Raw genomic sequence first — 21,459 nt, forward strand, 5'->3', positions numbered from 1 at the left:
AAGGTAGGCTTTATTTTCTATCTCTAGGGCTAGATAGTTCTTAGGCTGTGACGAGACGCCTAGGTCTGGTCAGGAGCGCTCCACGGCTATTTTTAGTGTGTGTGATAGGATTAGGGCTTGCGGTCAGCAGAGCTCCCACATCCCAGAGCTCGTCCTGTATGAGGTTTAACTATCAGGTCATTCCGGGTGCTCCTAACCACCAGGTCATAACAGCATCCCCCTATAACAGTACCAGCCTCAGTGTGTCCCCCTATAACAGTACCAGCCTCAGTGTGTCCCCCTATAACAGTACCAGCCTCAGTGTGTCCCCCTATAACAGTGCCAGCCTCAGTATATCCCCTATAACAGTACCAGCCTCAGTGTGTCCCCCTATAACAGTACCAGCCTCAGTGTGTCCCCCTATAACAGTACCAGCCTCAGTGTGTCCCCCTACAACAGTACCATCCTCAGTGTGTCCCCCTATAACAGCACCATCCTCAGTGTGTCCCCCTATAACAGCACCATCCTCAGTGTGTCCCCCTATAACAGCACCATCCTCAGTGTGTCCCCCTATAACAGTACCAGCCTCAGTGTGTCCCCCTATAACAGTACCAGCCTCAGTGTGTCCCCCTATAACAGTACCAGCCTCAGTGTGTCCCCCTATAACAGTACCAGCCTCAGTGTGTCCCCCTATAACAGTGCCAGCCTCAATATATCCCCCTATAACAGTACCAGCCTCAGTGTGTTCTCCTATAACAGTACCAGCCTCAGTGTGTTCTCCTATAACAGTACCATCCTCAGTGTGTTCTCCTATAACAGTACCAGCCTCAGTGTGTTCTCCTATGACAGTACCAGCCTCAGTGTGTTCTCCTATAACAGTACCAGCCTCAGTGTGTTCTCCTATAACAGTACCAGCCTCAGTGTGTCCCCCTATAACAGTACCAGCCTCAGTGTGTCCCTCTGTCGGGGTCGTCAAGTACAAAAATGTATAAAGACATATATTTTTACCTTGACACCTCTATTATTATTATTATTAATTTATATAGCACCATTGATTCCATGGTGCTTTACATGAGAAGGGGTTACATACAAATTACAGATATCACTTACAGTAATCAAACTAACAATTACAGACTGATACAGAGTGGCGAGGACCCTGCCCTTGCGGGCTTACATTGTACAAAATGGTGGGGAAGAAACAATAGGTTGAGGGTTGCAGGAGCTCCGATGTTGGTGAGGCGGTAGCTTCTGTAGTGATGAGGAGGCAGCGGGGTCAGTGCAGGCTGTAGGCTTTCCTGAAGAGGTGGGTTTTCAGGTTCTTTCTGAAGGATCCGAATGTGGTTGATAGTCGGATGTGTTGGGGCAAAGAATTCCAGAGGATGGGGGATATTCAGGAGAAGTCTTGGAGGCGGTTGGGTGAGGAGAGAGTAAGTGTGGAGGAGAGAAGGTCTTGGGAGGACCGGAGTTTACGTGAGGGAAGATATCGGGAGATTTGTTCTGAGATATATGGAGGAGACAGGTTGTGGATGGCTTTGTAGGTCAGTATTAGTAATTTGAACTGGATACGCTGAGGGAATGGGAGCCAGTGAAGAGATTTGCAGGCGGGGGAAGCTGTGGAGTAGCGAGGAGAGAGATGAATTAGTCGGGCAGCAGAGTTAAAGGGAACCTGTCACCCCCAAAATCGCGGCTGAGGTAAGCCCATCGACATCAGGGGCTTTTCTACAGCATTCTGGAATGCTGTAGATAAGCCCCCGATGTATCCTAAAAGATGAGAAAAAGACATTAGATTATACTCACCCAGGGGCGTTCCCACTGTTGGTCCGGGTCCGGGGCATCCCATCTTCATCAGATGACGTCCTCTTCTGGTCTTCACGCTGCGGCTCCAGAATGCTGTAGATAAGCCCCTGATGCCAGTGGGCTTACCTCACCCGCGATTTTGGGGGTGACAGGTTCCCTTTAAGGATGGATTGGAAGGGTGCAAGGGTGTTAGCAGGGAGGCCACAGAGGAGGATGTTGCAGTAGTCAAGGTGGGAGATGATGAGGGCATGCACAAGCATTTTACTGTAGTAAATTGACGGTTGAGGAAAGGATGGTTTCTGGAGATATTTTTGAGCTGGAGACGACAGGAGGTGGAAGGAGCTTGAGTGTGCGGTTTGAAGGACAGGGTAGAGTCGAGGGTTACTTTGAGGCAGCGGACTTCCGGTACGGGGGAAAGCGTGATGTCGTTAATTGCGATAGATAGGTCAGGTATGGAAGATCTATGAGATGGAGGAAAGATGATGAGTTCAGATTTGAGTTTGAGGAAGCGAGAGGAGAAGAAGGAGGATATGGCTGATAGACACTCCGGGACTCTGGACAGCAGAGCGGTGACTTCTGGGCCAGAGAGGTAGATCTGAGTGTCATCAGCATAAAGGTGGTACTGGAAGCCAAGAGGCTTTATGAGTTGTCCCAGGCCAACTGTATAGATTGAGAAGAGTAGGGGTCCTAGAACAGAGCCTTGGGGGACTCCAACAGAGAGAGGGTGTGATGAAGAGGTAGTGTGGGAGTGGGAGACGCTGAATGTGCGGTTGGAAAGGTACGAGGAGATCCAGGATAGGGCGAGGTCTTTGATGCCAAAGGAGGAGAGGATCTGTAGTAGGAAGAAGTGGTCAACTGTGTCGAAAGCAGAGGACATGTCTAGAAGGAGGAGTACAGAGTATTGTCCATTAGCTTTGGCGGTAAGTAGGTCGTTAGTGATTTTGGTCAGGGCTGTCTCAGTTGAGTGATCGGGGCGGAAACCAGATTGTAGATTGTCAAAGAGCAAGTTAGATGAGAGGTGGGAGGAAAGTTCAGCGTGGAGGTGCTGCTCCAGGAGTTTGGAAGCGAATGGGAGCAGCAATATTGGGCGATAGCTGGACATAGCAGTTGGATCGAGGGTTGGCTTTTTAAGGATAGGCGTGATTGTGGCATGTTTGAAAGCAGAAGGGAAGGTGCCAGAAGATAGTGATAGGTTGAAGAGGTGGGTTAGGGATGGGATAAGAGTGGTGGTGAGGTTGGGGAGGAGGTGGGATGTGGTGGGGTCGAGCGCACAGGTGGTGAGGTGCGCTTTGGAGAGGAGACAATTAAGCCCCCTTCAGTGATCTTGGAGAGGGAGGTTATGGGGTTTGGGCATTGGTCTGGTATACAAAGGGGTTGTAGTGGTTGAACAATGAAGACTTGCCTTGTCTGGTCGATCTTATTTTTAAAGTGTGTGGCAAAGTCCTCAGCAGAGATGAGGGAGGTTGGAGGGGGCAGTGGGGGGCGGAGGAGGGAGTTAAAGGTTTTGAATAACTGTTTGGGGTTGTAGGATAGGGAAGATACGAGGGTGAAGTAGGCCTGTTTAGCAGAGGTGAGAGCAGATTTAATAGCGAGTGTTGCTTGTTTGAATGCAGTGAAGTCGTCTTGCGAATGTGTTTTCTTCCAATGCCGTTCCGCAACCCTGGACACTTGCCGGAGATTTTTAGTAGTGTTATTGTGCCAGGGTTGTCTATTGATACGTCGCACTCTGTCTGTCATGAACGAGAGGGGCAACTGTGTCAGTAGCTGATGCGAGAGTGCCATTGTAGAAAGCAGTGGCACGGTCTGTGTCGTGGAGTGAGGATATGGATGCCAGTGGTAGGATAGAGTCAGAGAGTATGTGGGTGTCTAGGTGTGTGAGGTTTCTGTGGGGGTGCACATGTTGCTGGACATGGGTGACAGGTGAGGAGGACAGGGATGAGCGAGCAGATGGTGGTCGGATAGAGGGAGAGGGGAGGTGGTAAAGTTAGATAGAGAGCAGAGACAGGTGAAGACCAGGTCTAGTGTATGTCCGTCTGTGTGGGTGGCTGCGGAGGACCACTGAGTAAGTCGAAAAGATGAAGTGAGCGACAGAAGTTTGGAGGCTGTTGACTGAGGGGAATCAGTGGGATGTTGAAGTCACCCATGATGATGGTGGGAATGTCAGCAGAGAGAAAGTGAAGAAGCCAGGTGGAGAATTGGTCAATAAAGGCAGTGGCCGGGCCCGGAGGTCGGTATATGACGGCCACTTGGAGGTTGGAGGGAGAGTAGATGCGGACAGAGTGGACTTCAAAAGAGGGGAGGATAATGAAAAGGGTAGAGGTGGGATTGGGTTAAAGGTGCAGTTAGAAGAAAGGAGAAGACCCACTCCTCCACCATGTCTGTTGCCGGGACGAGGGGTGTGGGTGAAGTGGAGACCACCTTAACACAGCGCAGCAGGGGAGGCGGTGTCAGAGGGTGTTAGCCTTGTTTCTGTGAGGCCAAGGAAGGCAAGCTTGTGAGAGAGAAAAAGGTCATGAATCACATGAAGCTTATTGCAGATTGAGCGGGCATTCCAGAGTGCTCCAGAGAGAGGGAGCAGGAGGTGGGCGTCAGGGGCACGGGTTTTATGTTGTAAAGATTGCAGTAGTTCATATTAGATAGGGAGTGGTAGGAGGGGTAGTAATGGGAGGTATGAGCTGTGGGGGTCCAGGGTTGGGAGATATGTCACCAGCAGTGAGGAGAAGCAGAGAAAGGGAGAGCAGGTGGGAGAAGGAGAGTGGCCGGCTTGTTTTGTGTTTTATTAGGACAGATTTAAGGTTGAGGAGCAGGTCAGCAGAGGAGGTCAAGTGGGGAGGTAAGAGGGAAGGGGAGATGATTATTTGGTTAGAGGGTGTTGGGGTTTGTGGATAGGGAAGGAGAGAGAGGATTGGTGGAGCAAACACTGTAAGGGCATATGTAAACATGGTGAAGGAGTAAGATGGGTTAGTACAAAAGCTATAAGAAGTGCTTATTCAGCAGACATACCCAAAAGAGACAGATACATAGAGTGGAGTCCTGACTCCTGCCGTGACTTAACTGCTGTTGAAATAACTGCAGCGTCTCTATGCTTAGCTGCGTGATGCTTTGCTGCATGGATGCGTGTGCCTGACCCCACACACGTGCACCCCTTAAGATGCTACTAAATTTATAGGACTGAGTAAAGGATCAGGTGAGATGGATTGTAGGACCTGATTGGGGATAAATTAGCAATTGGCCAACACCCCAGGGGAGGTGACATGATCCAATGCACTGAGCCTGACTACAATCATATGCTCTAACACCTTGCACCAGATAATATCTCCTATGACCCCAGCATGGATGTACAGCAGTAAGTATTTAATACAATGCAACAAATTAATTTAGCAAACGTTCAGCAGGTACATTAAAGGAATTGTTGCAGGATGATAGGCAGCAGATAACCCTCTATAACAGTACCAGCCTCAGTGTGTCCCCCTATAACAGCACTGGCTGCAGAATAGTGAATGGAGCTGCTGTACAATGGCTTCTCACCATTCTCTGTGTCCTGATGGATTGGGGGCCGCATAGACCATCATTGCTCCCCTCTAGTGATGAGCGAATATACTCGTTACTCGAGATTTCTTGAGCACGCTCGGGTGTCCTCCGAGTATTTTTTAGTGCTCGGAGTTTTAGTTTTTCTTGCCGCAGCTGAATGATTTACATATGTTAGCCAGCATAAGTACATGTGGGCATTCCCTGGCAACCAGGCAACCCCCACATGTACTTATGCTGGCTAACAGATGTAAATCATTCAGCTGCGGCGATGAAAACTAAATCTCCGAGCACTAAAAAATACTCGGAGGACCCCCGAGCGTGCTCAAGAAATCTCGAGTAACGAGTATATTCGCTCATCACTAGTCCCCTCCCCTGGGGCCGCAGGTTGTGCACCTCTGGTGTAAGGCCATGTTTGATGCTGAAGTGGTAGTGAGTGGCAGACCTTATGAATTTCCTTTCTCCGCAGGGACATACGCGGGGCCCTTTCCTTGTTAGCGCCCCACTATCTACAATCATAAACTGGGAGCGTGAGTTCCAGATGTGGGCCCCCGGCTTCTACGTGGTGACCTATACGGGGGACAAGGACAGTCGGGCCGTCATCCGGGAGAACGAATTCTCCTACCAGGATAACGTCATAAAGGGCGGGAAGAAGGCTTTCAAGATGAAGGTGAGTCGTGTGTTACACTGTTTCTCCTGTCCTCCTTTCTTTCTTATTATTTATCCCTTTTGTTTAACCCTTCCAGGCTCAGGCTCAAGTGAAGTTTCACGTTCTTCTCACCTCATATGAGTTGGTCACCATTGATCAGGCTGCCTTAGGATCCATACGTTGGGCCTGTCTGGTGGTGGACGAGGCTCATCGTCTCAAGAACAACCAGTCGAAGGTGTGTATGGTGGGAGTTGTGGCAATGATGTAGTCAATAAGCGGATTCTTAAATTGGGGCTTAAAAAACATCACTCTATATTTTACTATTTGCAGTTTTTCCGGGTGCTCAATGGATACCAGATTGACTACAAGCTGCTCCTCACAGGAACCCCTCTTCAGAACAACCTGGAGGAACTTTTCCATCTTCTCAACTTCCTCACTCCGGAGCGATTCAAGTACGTATTACAATGGATTACTGGTTGCTCTTTAAAGGGCACCTGTCACTTGCCAAAATTTATATATTTTGTACACCTAGTGTAAACGTCGCTGTTCTCCTGAATCCACCTTGTTTTTCTTTTATTCATGCGCCTCTCCATTCCCGAGATATTGCCAGCTCTTTGTCATATATAAATTTAATCTTCTTAGCCAACTGGGTGTGTTTGTCAAGAAGATGCCCACAGAGAAGAGTTGGAGACCACATCCACTTGGCTAAAAAAGACTAGATTTACGTGCAGGAAATAAGGAGTTATATCTCAGGAACGGGGAGGAGCAGGAACAAAAGAAAAACTACTCCGGGTTCAGGAGAACAATGACATTTACACCATGTGAAAAAAAAACATAAACATATAGTAAACGAATGTTTTAAAGGGGTCCTTTTCGGTTTTGAGATAAACCTAAAAAGTAACACTACATTAACTTATGTCACTTTTGTCAAATACATTTAATTAGCAAATCAGATGATTTATCTCAGTATTACAGAGACTCAAGGTTTACTTTCATGTTAGCAGAACAAGCTTTTTTCCGCAGAGTGACATTTTTCCTCACCTCTAGCTGGGGACTGAAATATTGTTATCTATCAACCATGTGATATGATGTTCCTGCGTGCAATGCAGCATTAAAGCAGGATACAGCTACTTAATCTGCTAGAGGACCTGCTTGTACAAGGGTTAATCTTCTAGAGGAGGACATAGCTGCTTGTGCATAGGCAACTTTCTGTTTGCAAAGAGTTAATATTCTAGAAGAGGACACATCTACTTATAAAATGGTTAATCTTTTAGAAGAGCAAGTAGCTGCTTGTACAGAGTTAATTAATCTTCTAGAGGAGGACATAACTGCTTGTACAGAGTTAATTCTCCAGAGGACGACATAGCTGCTTCTACAGAGTTAATCTTCTAGAGGCGGACATGACAGCTTATACAGAGTTAATCTTCTAGAGGAGGACATAGCTGCTTGTACAGAGTTAATTCTCCAGAGGAGGACATAGCTGCTTGTACAGAGGTAATTCTCCAGAAGAGGACATAACTGCTTGTAAAGAATTAATCTTCTAGAGGCAGAAATAGCTGCTTATAAAAGGGTTAATCTTCTAAAGGAGCATGTAGCTGCTTGTACAGAGTTAATCAATTAATCTTCCAGAAGAGGACATTGCTGATTGTACAGAGTTAATCTTTGAGAGGAAGACATACCAGCTTGTACAGAGTTTATTCTCTAGAGAAGGACATAGCAGCTTGTACAGAGTTAATCTTCCAGATGAGGACATAACTGCTTGTAAAGTTTAGTCTTCTAGAGGAAGACATAGCTGCCTGTGCGGAGTTAATCATCTAGATGAGGACACAGCTGACTTTACAGAATTATTCTTCCGCAGGAGGCACAGCTGCTGCTAAGGGGTAATGTTCTAGAGGTGGATATCGGTGCATGTATAGGGTTAATTTGAGTCTCACCCCATACCTTACAGAGCCAGTAACTCCTAAGAGAAAGTGGTGACACAGGAATCTTTTGTCTTGAATAGCTAAATCCAGTGTGATATAAACGTCTAGCATCTCCTCTGTGTTTCCTTGCTGTATTGGTGTCTGTCAGCTCAGAAGCAGGAAGTCTCACTGAGCTGTGATAATAGTGAGACGTGGAGAGCCCGGCCTCATTCTTATAGGTCATTTTACAATATACTACAGTACTTCTATGATGCACTATATTATTGTGACATTGACAGAAAACCCGTTGAGTCTTGCTTTGGGCCGGACCTATAAGACTCAGGTCCGGGGGCTTTTGTTAGGCCCCTACTGTCAATTGTAAATCATCAGCACCCCATGAGTCTGCTGTCAGGGCACCAGTGCAATGAGCTTACATAGGAAGTTCATCTTTTCTGTAAAACCCCTTAGATGCTTTGGGCACTACTGGCTACAGCACCTAAGGGGTTAAGCAACTGAAATATTATTAGGTTTTTTTGTCATTCTATAACTTCCTTTTCTTATACTTGCAGTAACCTAGAAGGATTCTTAGAAGAATTTGCAGATATTTCCAAAGAAGATCAAATCAAGAAGTTGCACGACCTCCTGGGCCCCCACATGCTGCGCCGACTGAAAGCCGACGTGTTCAAAAACATGCCGGCCAAGACTGAGCTGATTGTCCGGGTGGAGCTCAGTCCCATGCAGAAGTGAGTCCCGCAGTAGACGCCATGACACGGACGGACATTGCGTTTCCTCCGATATAATCATCCGTTCCCGTGTCTCTCAGGAAATATTACAAGTTTATCCTGACCCGTAACTTCGAGGCTCTGAACTCGCGAGGAGGAGGGAACCAAGTGTCGTTACTGAACATCATGATGGACCTTAAGAAATGCTGCAACCATCCATACCTCTTCCCTGTGGCTGCAATGGTGAGATGCAATTTTTTCTTTGCAACTTTGAAAAATAAAAATGCATTGGCACAAAACGCTCTGCATGGTGGAGCCCATGTGTACATATATTATCTGTATGTAACGCCTGTAATCATCTTTTCCTGTTCTTTCCAGGAGTCGCCCAAACTTCCGACCGGTGCGTACGAGGGAGGTGCGCTCATCAAGTCCTCCGGGAAACTGCTCCTCTTACAGAAGATGCTCCGGAAACTGCATGAGCAAGGACATCGAGTGCTCATCTTCTCCCAGGTCTGGTCCCCAATGCCGTGACATGCAAACTCCTCTGAGGCCATGATGCCTCCTCGCCGTTTCCAGAAAAAAATAAGACAAATCTACGTTTGACCAGCGATCATTTGCCTCTAACAGGCGCGGGTGGATCTGAGCGCCACCCACGGATATTAACCAGTGAATTGCCACTGCCAATCAAAAGCAGCAGCATTTAACATTCGTAGACAGGAAGCATGTCATTGATCCCACCCATCCGCGCTTCTGTCACATGATTGTAGCATGCCGATGGGTTGTAATGACCGCCAGAGGTCTGCTGAAGACCCCCGTACCTGTCATCACTATACTCCTGTGGATTTATGCTATACATAGCAGGGCTGATGCACTGCTACGTACAGCACAGGCGATCGGACGATCGCAGCTTCAAGTCCCCTAAGGGAACTATTAAATACAGTAAAAAGTTTTAAAAAATATTTAAAAAAAATAAAATAAATACAAAAGTTCAAATCACCCCCTTTTGCCCCATTAAAACTAAAACAATATTTTTTTTAAAAATACACATTTGTTATCGCTGCGTTCAGAAATGTTTGATCTATCAAAGTATAAAGTAAATTAATCTGATCGATAAACGGCATAAAAAAATCAAAACTTCGGAACTACGTTTTGGTCTCTGCAACATTGCAATGAAAGTTATCAAAACATCGCATCTACCCCAAAAATTCTATCGGTAAAAATGTCAACTCGGGGCACAAAAAAATCAGCCTTTACCCAGATTCCCCCTGATCCCGAAAAAGTGAAATTGTTACGGATCTTGGAAATTGGCGACAAATGCAAAATTTGTATTTATTTATTTTTTTCACCACTTAAATAAAAAAGAATCTATACATGTTTGGTATCTGTGTACTCGTACTAACCTGGAGAATCATATTACCAAGTCAGTTTTACCATGAAGTGAACATGGTAAGTAAAAAAAACAAAAACAGTTGTGGAATTGGACGTTTTCTGCAATTTCACCACACTTGGATTTTTTTCCCCATTTTCCAGTACACTATGTGGTGAAAGCAATGGTGTCATTCAAAAGTATAACTTATCTTGGAACAAACAAGTCCTCAAACTATTATATTGATGGAAAACTAAAAAAGTTTTGGCTCTTGGAAGAGAAGGTGGGAAAAAAAATAAAAATTGCTAGGTGGTGAAGGGGTTAAAGTGCAATACTAGAAATTACCTTTTTTTTATTTTATTTTTTCTAATCTCGGACCACCCCTTTAATAAGCCCGTACATAAAATCAATCAAAACCAGTAGAGATGGGTGAATCGATTCTCAGGACCAAGGTCTAGCGGCCACTTCGGCTGTCTGTAGGCTCTGGACTGGACCCCTGCGATCCGCCTCTTGTTGATTAGACGGCCTGGTCCAACATTGTCGATGATGATGATGTCAGGCCAGGTTGGCTAATTAAAAGAAGAGCGTCAGGTAGGAGGCAGTTCACAACGCTCCCATCACAAGGGACATGGCCGCTCGACCAGGGTCTAACGAATAGATTGGCTCATCTCTTTAACACAATGTTTTCAGCCATTCACTCGCTCTTCTTTTTTGCAGATGACCAAGATGCTGGACTTGTTAGAAGACTTCCTGGACTACGAGGGCTATAAATATGAGCGGATAGACGGAGGGATCACCGGCTCGTTGAGACAAGAATCTATCGACAGGTTTAACGGTGAGGACGCGTTCTGGCCAACATTCAGCTTTACCTCCTGAGATCTTCCTCTGTCCTCACCTGCTCCTCTGTTTTGTAGCTCCTGGAGCTCATCAGTTCTGCTTCTTACTCTCCACTCGCGCCGGGGGCCTGGGGATCAACCTGGCGACTGCGGACACCGTCATTATCTACGATTCCGACTGGAACCCCCACAACGACATTCAGGTAGATACAACACCCCTCCAGATGATTAACTCAAAGAGTGACCTTGCATCAATTTGCTTGGTACAATCAATATTTTCCCTTCTCGCTCTTCTCTAGGCCTTCAGCAGGGCTCACCGGATCGGCCAGGCCAACAAAGTGATGATCTACAGATTTGTGACGCGGGCGTCCGTCGAAGAGCGTATTACACAGGTGGCCAAGAGGAAGATGATGTTGACCCATCTGGTGGTCAGACCAGGGCTCGGCTCCAAGGCCGGATCAATGTCCAAGCAGGAGCTCGATGACATCCTGAAGTTCGGGACAGAAGAGCTATTCAAGGATGAGATAGAAGGTGACCGAGGGGGGTGGCCTCGTACCACGTGACGCGCCGGGCAACGTCCGCAGGGGCTGCCCTGCTTATCATCCTGCAGTTTCATTGTGGAATGCTTCGGTTTTTGCAATGCGATTTTTTTTTTTTTATTTTATTTTATTATTATTTTTTTTTTTTTTTAACTTCTTTTCTAGTTTTGATTTTAGACATTTGTTGGCGCCAAATTCATGATGGATTTTCCCCCATTGTTGCACTCATGTTTTCAGTCCCAGTCATTTTTGGGGGGGGGCTAAGTGGAGGGCTGCTCGACAACATGTGGTTTTCATCATCCACATGGTTTGGACTAATTTATAATTTTTTTACTTAAAACTTTTGGCGCAGATGTACCAGTCTTGGAGAATATAAAACACGGATAATGTTTTTTGTTTTTGTTTTTTTTTTTAATTTATGATAATTTACAAGAAAAAAATTGAGAAAAAGAACTGAAAAAAGAAAGAATCCTGGAATTTGTTAAAAAAAAAATTATGCCATATTACTTCTTGAGCTGTGTGAGGTCTCGTTTTCTTTTTGCCGAACTGTAGATTTTATTATATTTTAATTATTTTTTTACAATGTTTTGATCACTCCTTTTATTGATTTTTTTTTTTTTTGTAAGAGATGCAGCAACCAAAAAAAAAAATAATTCCGGTATTTCAATCCCTTTTTTTTTTTTTTTTTATTTACGATGTTTACTTTATGGGATAAATAATTTTTATATTTTCAAAAATCGCTTTAAAAATTCTTGGAAAACTTCATAATTTTTTTTCTCATATCGGGAGTATTTGAGATTTTTTTTTACTTTTTTTTTTTCTGAAGGGGTTTTGAAAAAAAAAAAATGTCTGGTGGAAAAAAATAGTAAGTCTAACGTTTTGCTTCCCTCCCCCAAAATAAAATACGCTTGTGATTTCTTCATTAGTCTATTGAGTGAAAAAAAAAAATATGCACCTAACCTAAGGGTACATTCACTCGGTTTCTTTTTGCAGAGTTTTTAGACCAGAAACTGAACAGAAACCTCTAAGTTTCTTGAGGAGGATTTGGAGAGTTTCCGATCGGTTTCCATTGATCGATTTCCTCCTTCAAGACCTGTGTGCACACAGCCTAAAACTCAATGTGAGCACACACTGACTAATCACAAGGCTGCAGAAAAAAAACACTAAACAAAAAAAAAAACACTCCTCCAACTCCCCCAAAAAGGAGAGTTTCCAAAAGCGCTTACTGCTTAAAAACTTAGAGTTTTTCTAACTCTTTAAAAAAACAAAAATGAAAACTTATGATGAGGGAAGAAATGAGGACAGGACGTGTTTAGTTATTCATAGGGGTCCAGGCTTTGAAGAAACATAGTATGGTAATCAGTAGGAAGCGTCCACACCTGTCACCCGCTCCAGACCTGCCCTGATCACACCTCATTCATCCGGTGTCCTCAGTGATGCAGGTATGGATAGGAGCTGTATACACAAAACGGAAGCAGACTTATTTCTTTCTTTCTCTCCGTCCAGGTGACAACAAGGAGGAGGACAGCAGCGTGATTCACTACGACAATGGCGCCATCGCCCGGCTCCTGGACCGCAACCAGGATGAGACGGAGGACACTGAAGTCCAGAACATGAACGAGTATCTCAGCTCCTTCAAAGTGGCACAGTACGTGGTGCGGGAAGAGGAGAAGGTGAGATGCGGCCTCCGGGGGGCGCTGCGCCGTCGCAGCCCGGCAGGATTTTCTTCATGTTTTTCGCTTGCCGTTTTCAGCTGGAGGAGCTGGAACGGGAGGTGATAAAACAGGAGGAGAATGTGGACCCCGACTACTGGGAGAAGCTGCTGCGCCATCACTACGAGCAGCAGCAGGAGGACCTGGCACGTAACCTGGGCAAAGGCAAGAGGGTGAGGAAGCAAGTGAACTACAATGACGCCGCACAAGAGGACCAGGGTAAGAATTTGCTGGGCTGAAGCTTGATTCCAGCTCTGAAGTCTCAGCTTACCACCCCAGATTATATAATGATCGTGCTGCCTGCACTGACACGCTGTGACACACTATTAGGATAGGTTCTTATTATCCAAGGGGGTAAATGTAAGCAATGCCACTCTGCTAACATGGCGCCTCCTCCCTCCGTACAGATAACCAGTCCGAGTACTCTGTGGGCTCGGAAGAGGAGGATGAAGATTTTGATGAGAGAACGGAAGGTGAGGGTAGTAGTGGGACACCTCCGGGGACCGTGTGATCTCCTTCCTGACCTTATTCTGTGCTTACAGGTCGCAGGCAGTCTCGCCGCCACCTGCGCAATGAGAAGGACAAGCCACTGCCTCCGCTGTTGGCCCGGGTCGGTGGCAATATAGAGGTGAGGACTCAGGGGCCAGGAAGAGATATTTACCTTTAGGCAATGTTTTTGTAGCGTGTGTTTGTTTTTTTTTGTTTTTTTTCATGCATTTTTTTTAACACAAATTTTCAGCTGCATTTCACAGTGCCAGCAAAGTCTGAGATTTCAGAAATCGTTCACACGGACGTATGTTCTCTCTTGTGAAAGAACCGGGATGATTATACTAATGACACTTGGCTCACACTCTTTCCATGACCGTCCATGCGCTGTATGGGGGGGGAGCTGACCGTCCACACGCTGTATGGGGGGAGCTGACTGTCCACGCGCTGTATGGGGGGAGCTGACTGCCCACGCGCTGTATGGGGGGAGCTGACCGTCCACGCGCTGTATGGGGGGGAGCTGACTGTCCACGCGCTGTATGGGGGGGAGCTGACCACGCGCTGTATGGGGGGAGCTGACCGTCCACACGCTGTATGGGGAGAGCTGACCGTCCACGCGCTGTATGGGGGGGAGCTGACTGTCCACGCACTGTATGGGGGGGAGCTGACCACGCGCTGTATGGGGGGAGCTGACTGTCCACGCGCTGTATGGGGGGAGCTGACTGCCCACGCGCTGTATGGGGGGAGCTGACTGTCCACGCGCTGTATGGGGGGGAGCTGACTGTCCACGCGCTGTATGGGGGGAGCTGACTGTCCACGCGCTGTATGGGGGGAGCTGACTGTCCACGCGCTGTATGGGGGGAGCTGACTGTCCACGCGCTGTATGGGGGGAGCTGACTGTCCACGCGCTGTATGGGGGGGAGCTGACTGACAACGCGCTGTATGGGGGGTAGCTGACTGTCCACGCGCTGTATGGGGGAGGCCGTGTACTAATCTCTGTTTCCTCATAGGTTCTGGGGTTCAACACGCGGCAGCGGAAAGCCTTCCTGAACGCAGTGATGCGCTGGGGGATGCCTCCTCAGGACGCTTTCTCCACACACTGGCTGGTGAGAGACTTGCGGGGCAAGTCAGAGAAAGAATTTAAGTAAGTGCCTTCCTCAGATGTGTGAACCTACAGGATCATACAATTCATACATTTACACCTCACTCTTCATACTTACTGCTACATCACTGCTCCCGCCCCCCACACAGATCATACATGACCGTTACTAGACTGCATGCTCCCTCACACCCCCACGCATCATTTATGACCGGTACCTGACCGTGTGGTACCCTCACACACACATAGTACCTGACCGTGTGGTACCCTCACACACATAGTGCCTAACCGTGTGGTACCCTAACACACATAGTACCTGACCGTGTGGTACCCTCACACACATAGTACCTGACCGTGTGGTCCCCTCACACACACATAGTACCTGACCGTGTGGTACCCTCACACACATAGTGCCTAACCGTGTGGTACCCTCACACACCCCACGCACCATACACCTACATGTGTCCCATGTGATGATGTTCTTACTCATCTGATGCCGCTTGGCCACCCGTCTGTTTCCTGGTGGTGGTCTGGAGCTGTGTACCGCCTCCCTCACACAGACAGACAGTAATCTGCACCAGGTGACCCGGGGCAGGGCAGAGCGGTGCCGTCAGACCCTCCGCCTGGTGCAGGACACACATCAGAGGTCTCCGTACCCTGACATGCAGGCTGAGCGGGCAGGATGCTGAGGCACGTCTGATGGGGCATCTTGTACTGACACGTCTGTGGATCTGCTGTTACAGTCAGTGCCCAGCAGGGGGCAGCGCGGCGTGGGGAATCCTCACCCAGGTCTCTTGTCTCTAGAGCCTACGTCTCTCTGTTCATGAGACATCTGTGTGAACCGGGCGCGGACGGCTCCGAGACCTTTGCAGACGGCGTCCCTCGGGAGGGGCTGTCCCGCCAGCAGGTGTTGACCCGTATCGGTGTCATGTCCCTGGTGAAGAAAAAGGTGAGTTCTGCTCCGTAGAAAACACAGGGTTAAATGCAGCAGACTTTAACCCCTTGTGTGCCCATGTTAGGTGCAGGAGTTCGAGCATATTAATGGACGCTGGAGCATGCCCGAGCTAATGCCAGACCCCAGCCTGGACTCCAAGCTGTCGTCACGGGCCTCTTCACCCACCATAAAGACCAGCACCACCACCCCGGACCCCAGCCTCACCAACACCCCCTGCACCTCCAAGCCGGGTACAGGACCCTCTCTTCAGAGCTGACCCCCTACGAACGCCTCGCCCCGCTCTCATCTCTCTGACTTATTTCACAGCCACTCCAGCACCCAGCGAGCGAGCAGAGAACGGCGGGACCCCGACAGAGGAGGGGGAGAGCAAAGAGCCGAAAGACAAGGGGGCGGAGAAGAGAGAGGTGGAGGGTGATCACACCGCGGGGAACGTGCGGGTAAGAGCACACCCACATGTGACAATGCGATCCCCACCATGTGCTCACCCAGCAGAATAGTGAGCGCAGCTCTGGAGTATAATTCAGGATGTAACTCAGGATCAGTAATGTAATGTGTGTACACAGTGACTGCACCAGCAGAATAGTGAGTGCAGCTCTGGAGTATAATTCAGGATGTAACTCAGGATCAGTAATGTAATGTATGTACACAGTGACTGCACCAGCAGAATAGTGAGTGCAGCTCTGGGGTATAATACAGGATGTAACTCAGGATCAGTAATGTAATGTATGTACACAGTGACTGCACCAGCAGAATAGTGAGTGCAGCTCTGGAGTATAATACAGGATGTAACTCAGGATCAGTAATGTAATGTACACAGTGACTGCACCAGCAGAATAGTGAGTGCAGCTCTGGGGTATAATACAGGATGTAACTCAGGATCAGTAATGTAATGTATGTACACAGTGACTGCACCAGGAGAATAGTGAGTGCAGCTCTGGAGTATAATACAGGATGTAACTCAGGATCAGTAATGTAATGTATGTACACAGTGACTGCACCAGCAGAATAGTGAGTGCAGCTCTGGAGAATAATACAGGATGTAACTCAGGATCAGTAATGTAATGTATGTACACAGTGACTGCACCAGCAGAATAGTGAGTGCAGCTTTGGCGTAAAATTCAGGAGGTAACTCAGGGTCAGTAATGTAATGTATGTACACAGTGACTGCACCAGCAGAATAGTGAGTGCAGCTCTGGGGTATAATACAGGATATAACTCAGGATCAGTAATGTAATGTATGTACACAGTGACTGCACCAGCAGAATAGTGAGTGCAGCTCTGGGGTATAATACAAGATGTAACTCAGGATCAGTAATGTAATGTATGTACACAGTGACTGCACCAGCAGAATAGTGAGTGCAGCTCTGGGGTATAATACAGGATATAACTCAGGATCAGTAATGTAATATATGTACACAGTGACTGCACCAGGAGAATAGTGAGTGCAGCTCTGGAGTATAATACAGGATGTAACTCAGGATCAGTAATGTAATGTACACAGTGACTGCACCAGCAGAATAGTGAGTGCAGCTCTGGAGAACAATACAGGATGTAACTCAGGATCAGTAATGTAATGTACACAGTGACTGCACCAGCAGAATAGTGAGTGCAGCTCTGGAGTATAATACAGGATGTAACTCAGGATCAGTAATGTAATGTAATGTACACAGTGACTGCACCAGCAGAATAGTGAGTGCAGCTCTGGAGAATAATACAGGATGTAACTCAGGATCAGTAATGTAATGTATGTACACAGTGACTGCACCAGCAGAATAGTGAGTGCAGCTCTGGAGAATAATACAGGATGTAACTCAGGATCAGTAATGTAATGTATGTACACAGTGACTGCACCAGCAGAATAGTGAGTGCAGCTTTGGCGTAAAATTCAGGAGGTAACTCAGGGTCAGTAATGTAATGTATGTACACAGTGACTGCACCAGCAGAATAGTGAGTGCAGCTCTGGGGTATAATACAGGATATAACTCAGGATCAGTAATGTAATGTATGTACACAGTGACTGCACCAGCAGAATAGTGAGTGCAGCTCTGGGGTATAATACAAGATGTAACTCAGGATCAGTAATGTAATGTATGTACACAGTGACTGCACCAGCAGAATAGTGAGTGCAGCTCTGGGGTATAATACAGGATATAACTCAGGATCAGTAATGTAATATATGTACACAGTGACTGCACCAGGAGAATAGTGAGTGCAGCTCTGGAGTATAATACAGGATGTAACTCAGGATCAGTAATGTAATGTACACAGTGACTGCACCAGCAGAATAGTGAGTGCAGCTCTGGAGAACAATACAGGATGTAACTCAGGATCAGTAATGTAATGTACACAGTGACTGCACCAGCAGAATAGTGAGTGCAGCTCTGGAGTATAATACAGGATGTAACTCAGGATCAGTAATGTAATGTAATGTACACAGTGACTGCACCAGCAGAATAGTGAGTGCAGCTCTGGAGAATAATACAGGATGTAACTCAGGATCAGTAATGTAATGTATGTACACAGTGACTGCACCAGCAGAATAGTGAGTGCAGCTCTGGAGAATAATACAGGATGTAACTCAGGATCAGTAATGTAATGTATGTACACAGTGACTGCACCAGCAGAATAGTGAGTGCAGCTTTGGCGTAAAATTCAGGATGTAATGTGGAGTCTTTAAAGAATTAGTCCCCGATTTATCAAGCAGTTTTTGAAAGAATTTTAACATAAAATTCCTTTATACGTTGGAATTTTTAAGTGCTTCCTTAATAGGACTGGTTCACAAAATGCCAGTTTCTTTTTTTTTTTTTTTTTTTTTTAAACATAAATTTTTATTTACAAATTGTGTCAAGCATTACATCTTATTGACATTAAATTCTTAATAATTAACACAACGTTATGGGGATTAGGGAAGGGAAGAGGATAGGGGAAATGGTGACATTACAATAACTATCCAATCACATTCTCTATATGCGAATCTGCAAAGTTATTTAAGAACGGTATTTAAACGGAAAGATAACCAATTGTTCCATTTTTTCTGAAATTGAGCTATATTATTATTAGATGTAGCGATTATTTTTTCTGATAGGCAATTTTCGTTGATCAGTGATACGACCTCGGGCAGTGAGGGGCACCTGGAGTTTTTCCAGTAACTAGCAATTTTGATTCTTGTTGCTACAATAATATGTACAATCACTGTACGGAACTCATAGGGAAACGAGTCCAAATCAATAGCGAGTAACGCCTGCTGTGCATTAAGAGTCACCGGTATACCACAAATCTGGGACATCAGATGATCTATGGCTGCCCACAGACGTCTAATTCTGTCACAACTCCACCATATATGTAGCATGTCTGCACAGGGGTCTCCACACCTCCAGCACGTGTCTGGGGAACTGCAGAACATCCTGGACAATCTACTGGGAGTGAAATACCACCGATATAACAATTTCCTGGCGTTTTCTATGTGGTTAGTACATTTAGATTGGCTTCCAATAATTAAGAAGGATGCCCTCCACTGATCCGGTGTGAATGTGCAGTTTAGGTCTTTTTCCCACTTTTGCAGGTCTGTAGTTAGAGAGGGCAGAGTATTCTCCAACATACAGTCGTAGCTTGTGGACAGCGCCCTAATCTGTGATGTCGGGTTCATCAGCATAGAGTAAAGTTTAGATGGCGGTGCAGGCATCTGTTTTTTCCTTTCAGTTAGGAAATGCCGGATCTGCAAATATTTGTAAAAATCCCTTTGAGGAACATTGTATTTATCTCTCAATGATGTAAAAGTAATTATTTCCTCCCCATCACACACGTTCCCAATTGAGGTGGTTTTGGGTAAATTCCAATTTTTAAGTTTGAGGTCCGGGATACAATGCTCCAGTGTCTCTATAGGAGCTTTGAGGAATGCGGTTTGTATAAGGCCTAATTTATTAGTCAGCACTCTCCATAGCTCCAGCGTCGCGTCTATTGTTGGGGACATTTTTAGGTTTCTATTAGGGACTTTAGTTTGATGTGCATGGTAAAAAGCTGAGACATTGGAGGTTCTCATCAAATGTTTTTCAATTGCGATCCAGTGCCGATCATCATCATTATTCCACATGAATCGTAACTGTTCGAATAATGCGGCCCTATAGTAACGGACCACTGAGGGGCACCCCAGGCCACCAATAATGCGGCCCTGTAGTAACAGACCACTGAGGGGCACCCCAGGCCACCCTTACTCATAGGGATGTAAAGCGTGTCCGCTTGGACTCTGGGTTTTCTCTCTTGCCAAATGTATTTTAAAATCATTGCTTGAATCTCTTTTAATATTTTCATTGGGAATATGATGGGGAGATTGCGGAACAAATACAGCATTTGTGGGAGAATGAACATTTTTACCGATGCAATCCTGCCCAGCCATGATAGTTCGTGTTTCTTCATACGTAACATGTCAGTTTGGATTTTCTTCCTTAGAGACTCATAATTCAGTGATAGCATTTTATCTGCCGAGAGTGTCAGCCGAATACCCAAATACTCAATGTGGTCATTTTCCCACTTAAAAGGGTACTTATTCTCAAAGCTTTTGGGGTGTTTTGTGAGAGGGGTCAGGTTTAATACCTGGCATTTAGACACGTTCAGCTTATAATATGATATTTTAGTATATGAATCGATTACTTGCATTGCTGCCGGTAATGATTCTGTCGGGTTTGTTAACGCTAGAATGATGTCGTCAGCAAATAAACCTATTTTGTGTTCCGTTTTATTCACCTGAATTCCTGATATCATCGAGTGTGATCTAATTTTCTGCGCTTGAGGCTCAATCACCAAAGCGAATATAAGGGGTGATAGCGGACACCCCTGTCTCGTCCCGTTAGTAATAGTAAACCTGTCCGACATCATTCCAGAGACAGAAACCGATGCTGATGGGTGAGAATATAGCAGTGATTGCTTTAGCAATATTACCCGTAAATCCGAATCTGGCCAGAACCTCAAACAGGTATCCCCAATGCACCCGATCGAACGCCTTCTCCGCGTCCAGGGATAGGAGCAGAGAAGGCGTCCGGTCGCTCCCCGCCACATGGATGAGGTCAATCATTCGTCTGGTGCCGTCCAATGTCTGTCTAGATTTGATAAATCCAACCTGGTCTCTGTGCACCAGGGAAGGGATTACATCGGAGAGTCTATTTGCTAAGATTTTGGAGTACAGCTTGAGGTCAGTATTTAGTAGGGATATTGGCCTGAAATTACTTGGATGATCGGGAGTTTTTCCTGGCTTGGGAAGAGGGACTATAGTCGCTTGTAACATTTCTTCTCGTATTTTGCCTGTTTCAAATATATTTTGGAAGACTAATAATAGATGTGGGGACAATATTTGGTTGAATAACTTCAAGTATTCATTAGTTATACCATCCGGTCCTGGGGATTTATTATTTTTTGTTGCCTGAATGGTTTGTTGGATTTCTTTTTGGCTTATAGGTTGATTTATTGCCATCAATTTATCCTCTGGGATTTGGGGTAAAGATATGCTATTCAGGAAATTATTAATTAGCTCAGCGTTGGGTTGTGGGATAAGGTTGTCGGTCTTGAGATTATAGAGTGAGGAGTAATATCTTGCGAAAGTATTCGCAATTTCTTTAGGGTTGTATATTTTGTTCTTTTGATCATCTTGTATGTGAGCTATTTTTTGCTTTGTTAATCTCGCTTTAATCTTATTGGCAAGTATTTTACTCGCCTTATTCCCCTGCCAATAATATTTAGCTTTATTCCTCCTCAAATTATGCTCATATTTATATTGGAATAGCTGATATAGTTCGTATCTTGCCTTTTGTAGTTTTCTATATACCGTGGGTGATGGGCTATGTTTATGGATGTTTTCCATTGTTGCTATATTTTTATTGAGCTCTTCTATTTGTCGCAT

At 45.9% G+C, this 21,459-nt stretch overlaps 1 protein-coding gene across 4 annotated transcripts in view; it reads left to right on the forward strand.

Moving 5' to 3' along the window:
* The window catches only part of CHD3 (chromodomain helicase DNA binding protein 3), a 73,952-nt gene that overhangs the window by 39,759 nt on the left and 12,734 nt on the right, over positions 1 to 21,459 (forward strand). For all 4 annotated transcript variants that reach the window (XM_069767417.1, XM_069767415.1, XM_069767414.1 and 1 more), the window contains exons 15-31: positions 5,774 to 5,974; positions 6,051 to 6,188; positions 6,284 to 6,405; positions 8,424 to 8,597; positions 8,678 to 8,819; positions 8,955 to 9,086; positions 10,660 to 10,777; positions 10,857 to 10,981; positions 11,078 to 11,309; positions 12,824 to 12,990; positions 13,071 to 13,248; positions 13,437 to 13,502; positions 13,572 to 13,657; positions 14,526 to 14,659; positions 15,419 to 15,563; positions 15,634 to 15,799; positions 15,876 to 16,006. In XM_069767417.1, the coding sequence (XP_069623518.1) occupies positions 5,774 to 5,974; positions 6,051 to 6,188; positions 6,284 to 6,405; positions 8,424 to 8,597; positions 8,678 to 8,819; positions 8,955 to 9,086; positions 10,660 to 10,777; positions 10,857 to 10,981; positions 11,078 to 11,309; positions 12,824 to 12,990; positions 13,071 to 13,248; positions 13,437 to 13,502; positions 13,572 to 13,657; positions 14,526 to 14,659; positions 15,419 to 15,563; positions 15,634 to 15,799; positions 15,876 to 16,006 (2,457 nt within the window). The remainder of the gene's footprint in view (positions 1 to 5,773; positions 5,975 to 6,050; positions 6,189 to 6,283; positions 6,406 to 8,423; positions 8,598 to 8,677; positions 8,820 to 8,954; positions 9,087 to 10,659; positions 10,778 to 10,856; positions 10,982 to 11,077; positions 11,310 to 12,823; positions 12,991 to 13,070; positions 13,249 to 13,436; positions 13,503 to 13,571; positions 13,658 to 14,525; positions 14,660 to 15,418; positions 15,564 to 15,633; positions 15,800 to 15,875; positions 16,007 to 21,459) is intronic.

Source organism: Ranitomeya imitator, chromosome 4, assembly GCF_032444005.1.
Source record: "Ranitomeya imitator isolate aRanImi1 chromosome 4, aRanImi1.pri, whole genome shotgun sequence".
NCBI lineage: Eukaryota > Metazoa > Chordata > Amphibia > Anura > Dendrobatidae > Ranitomeya > Ranitomeya imitator.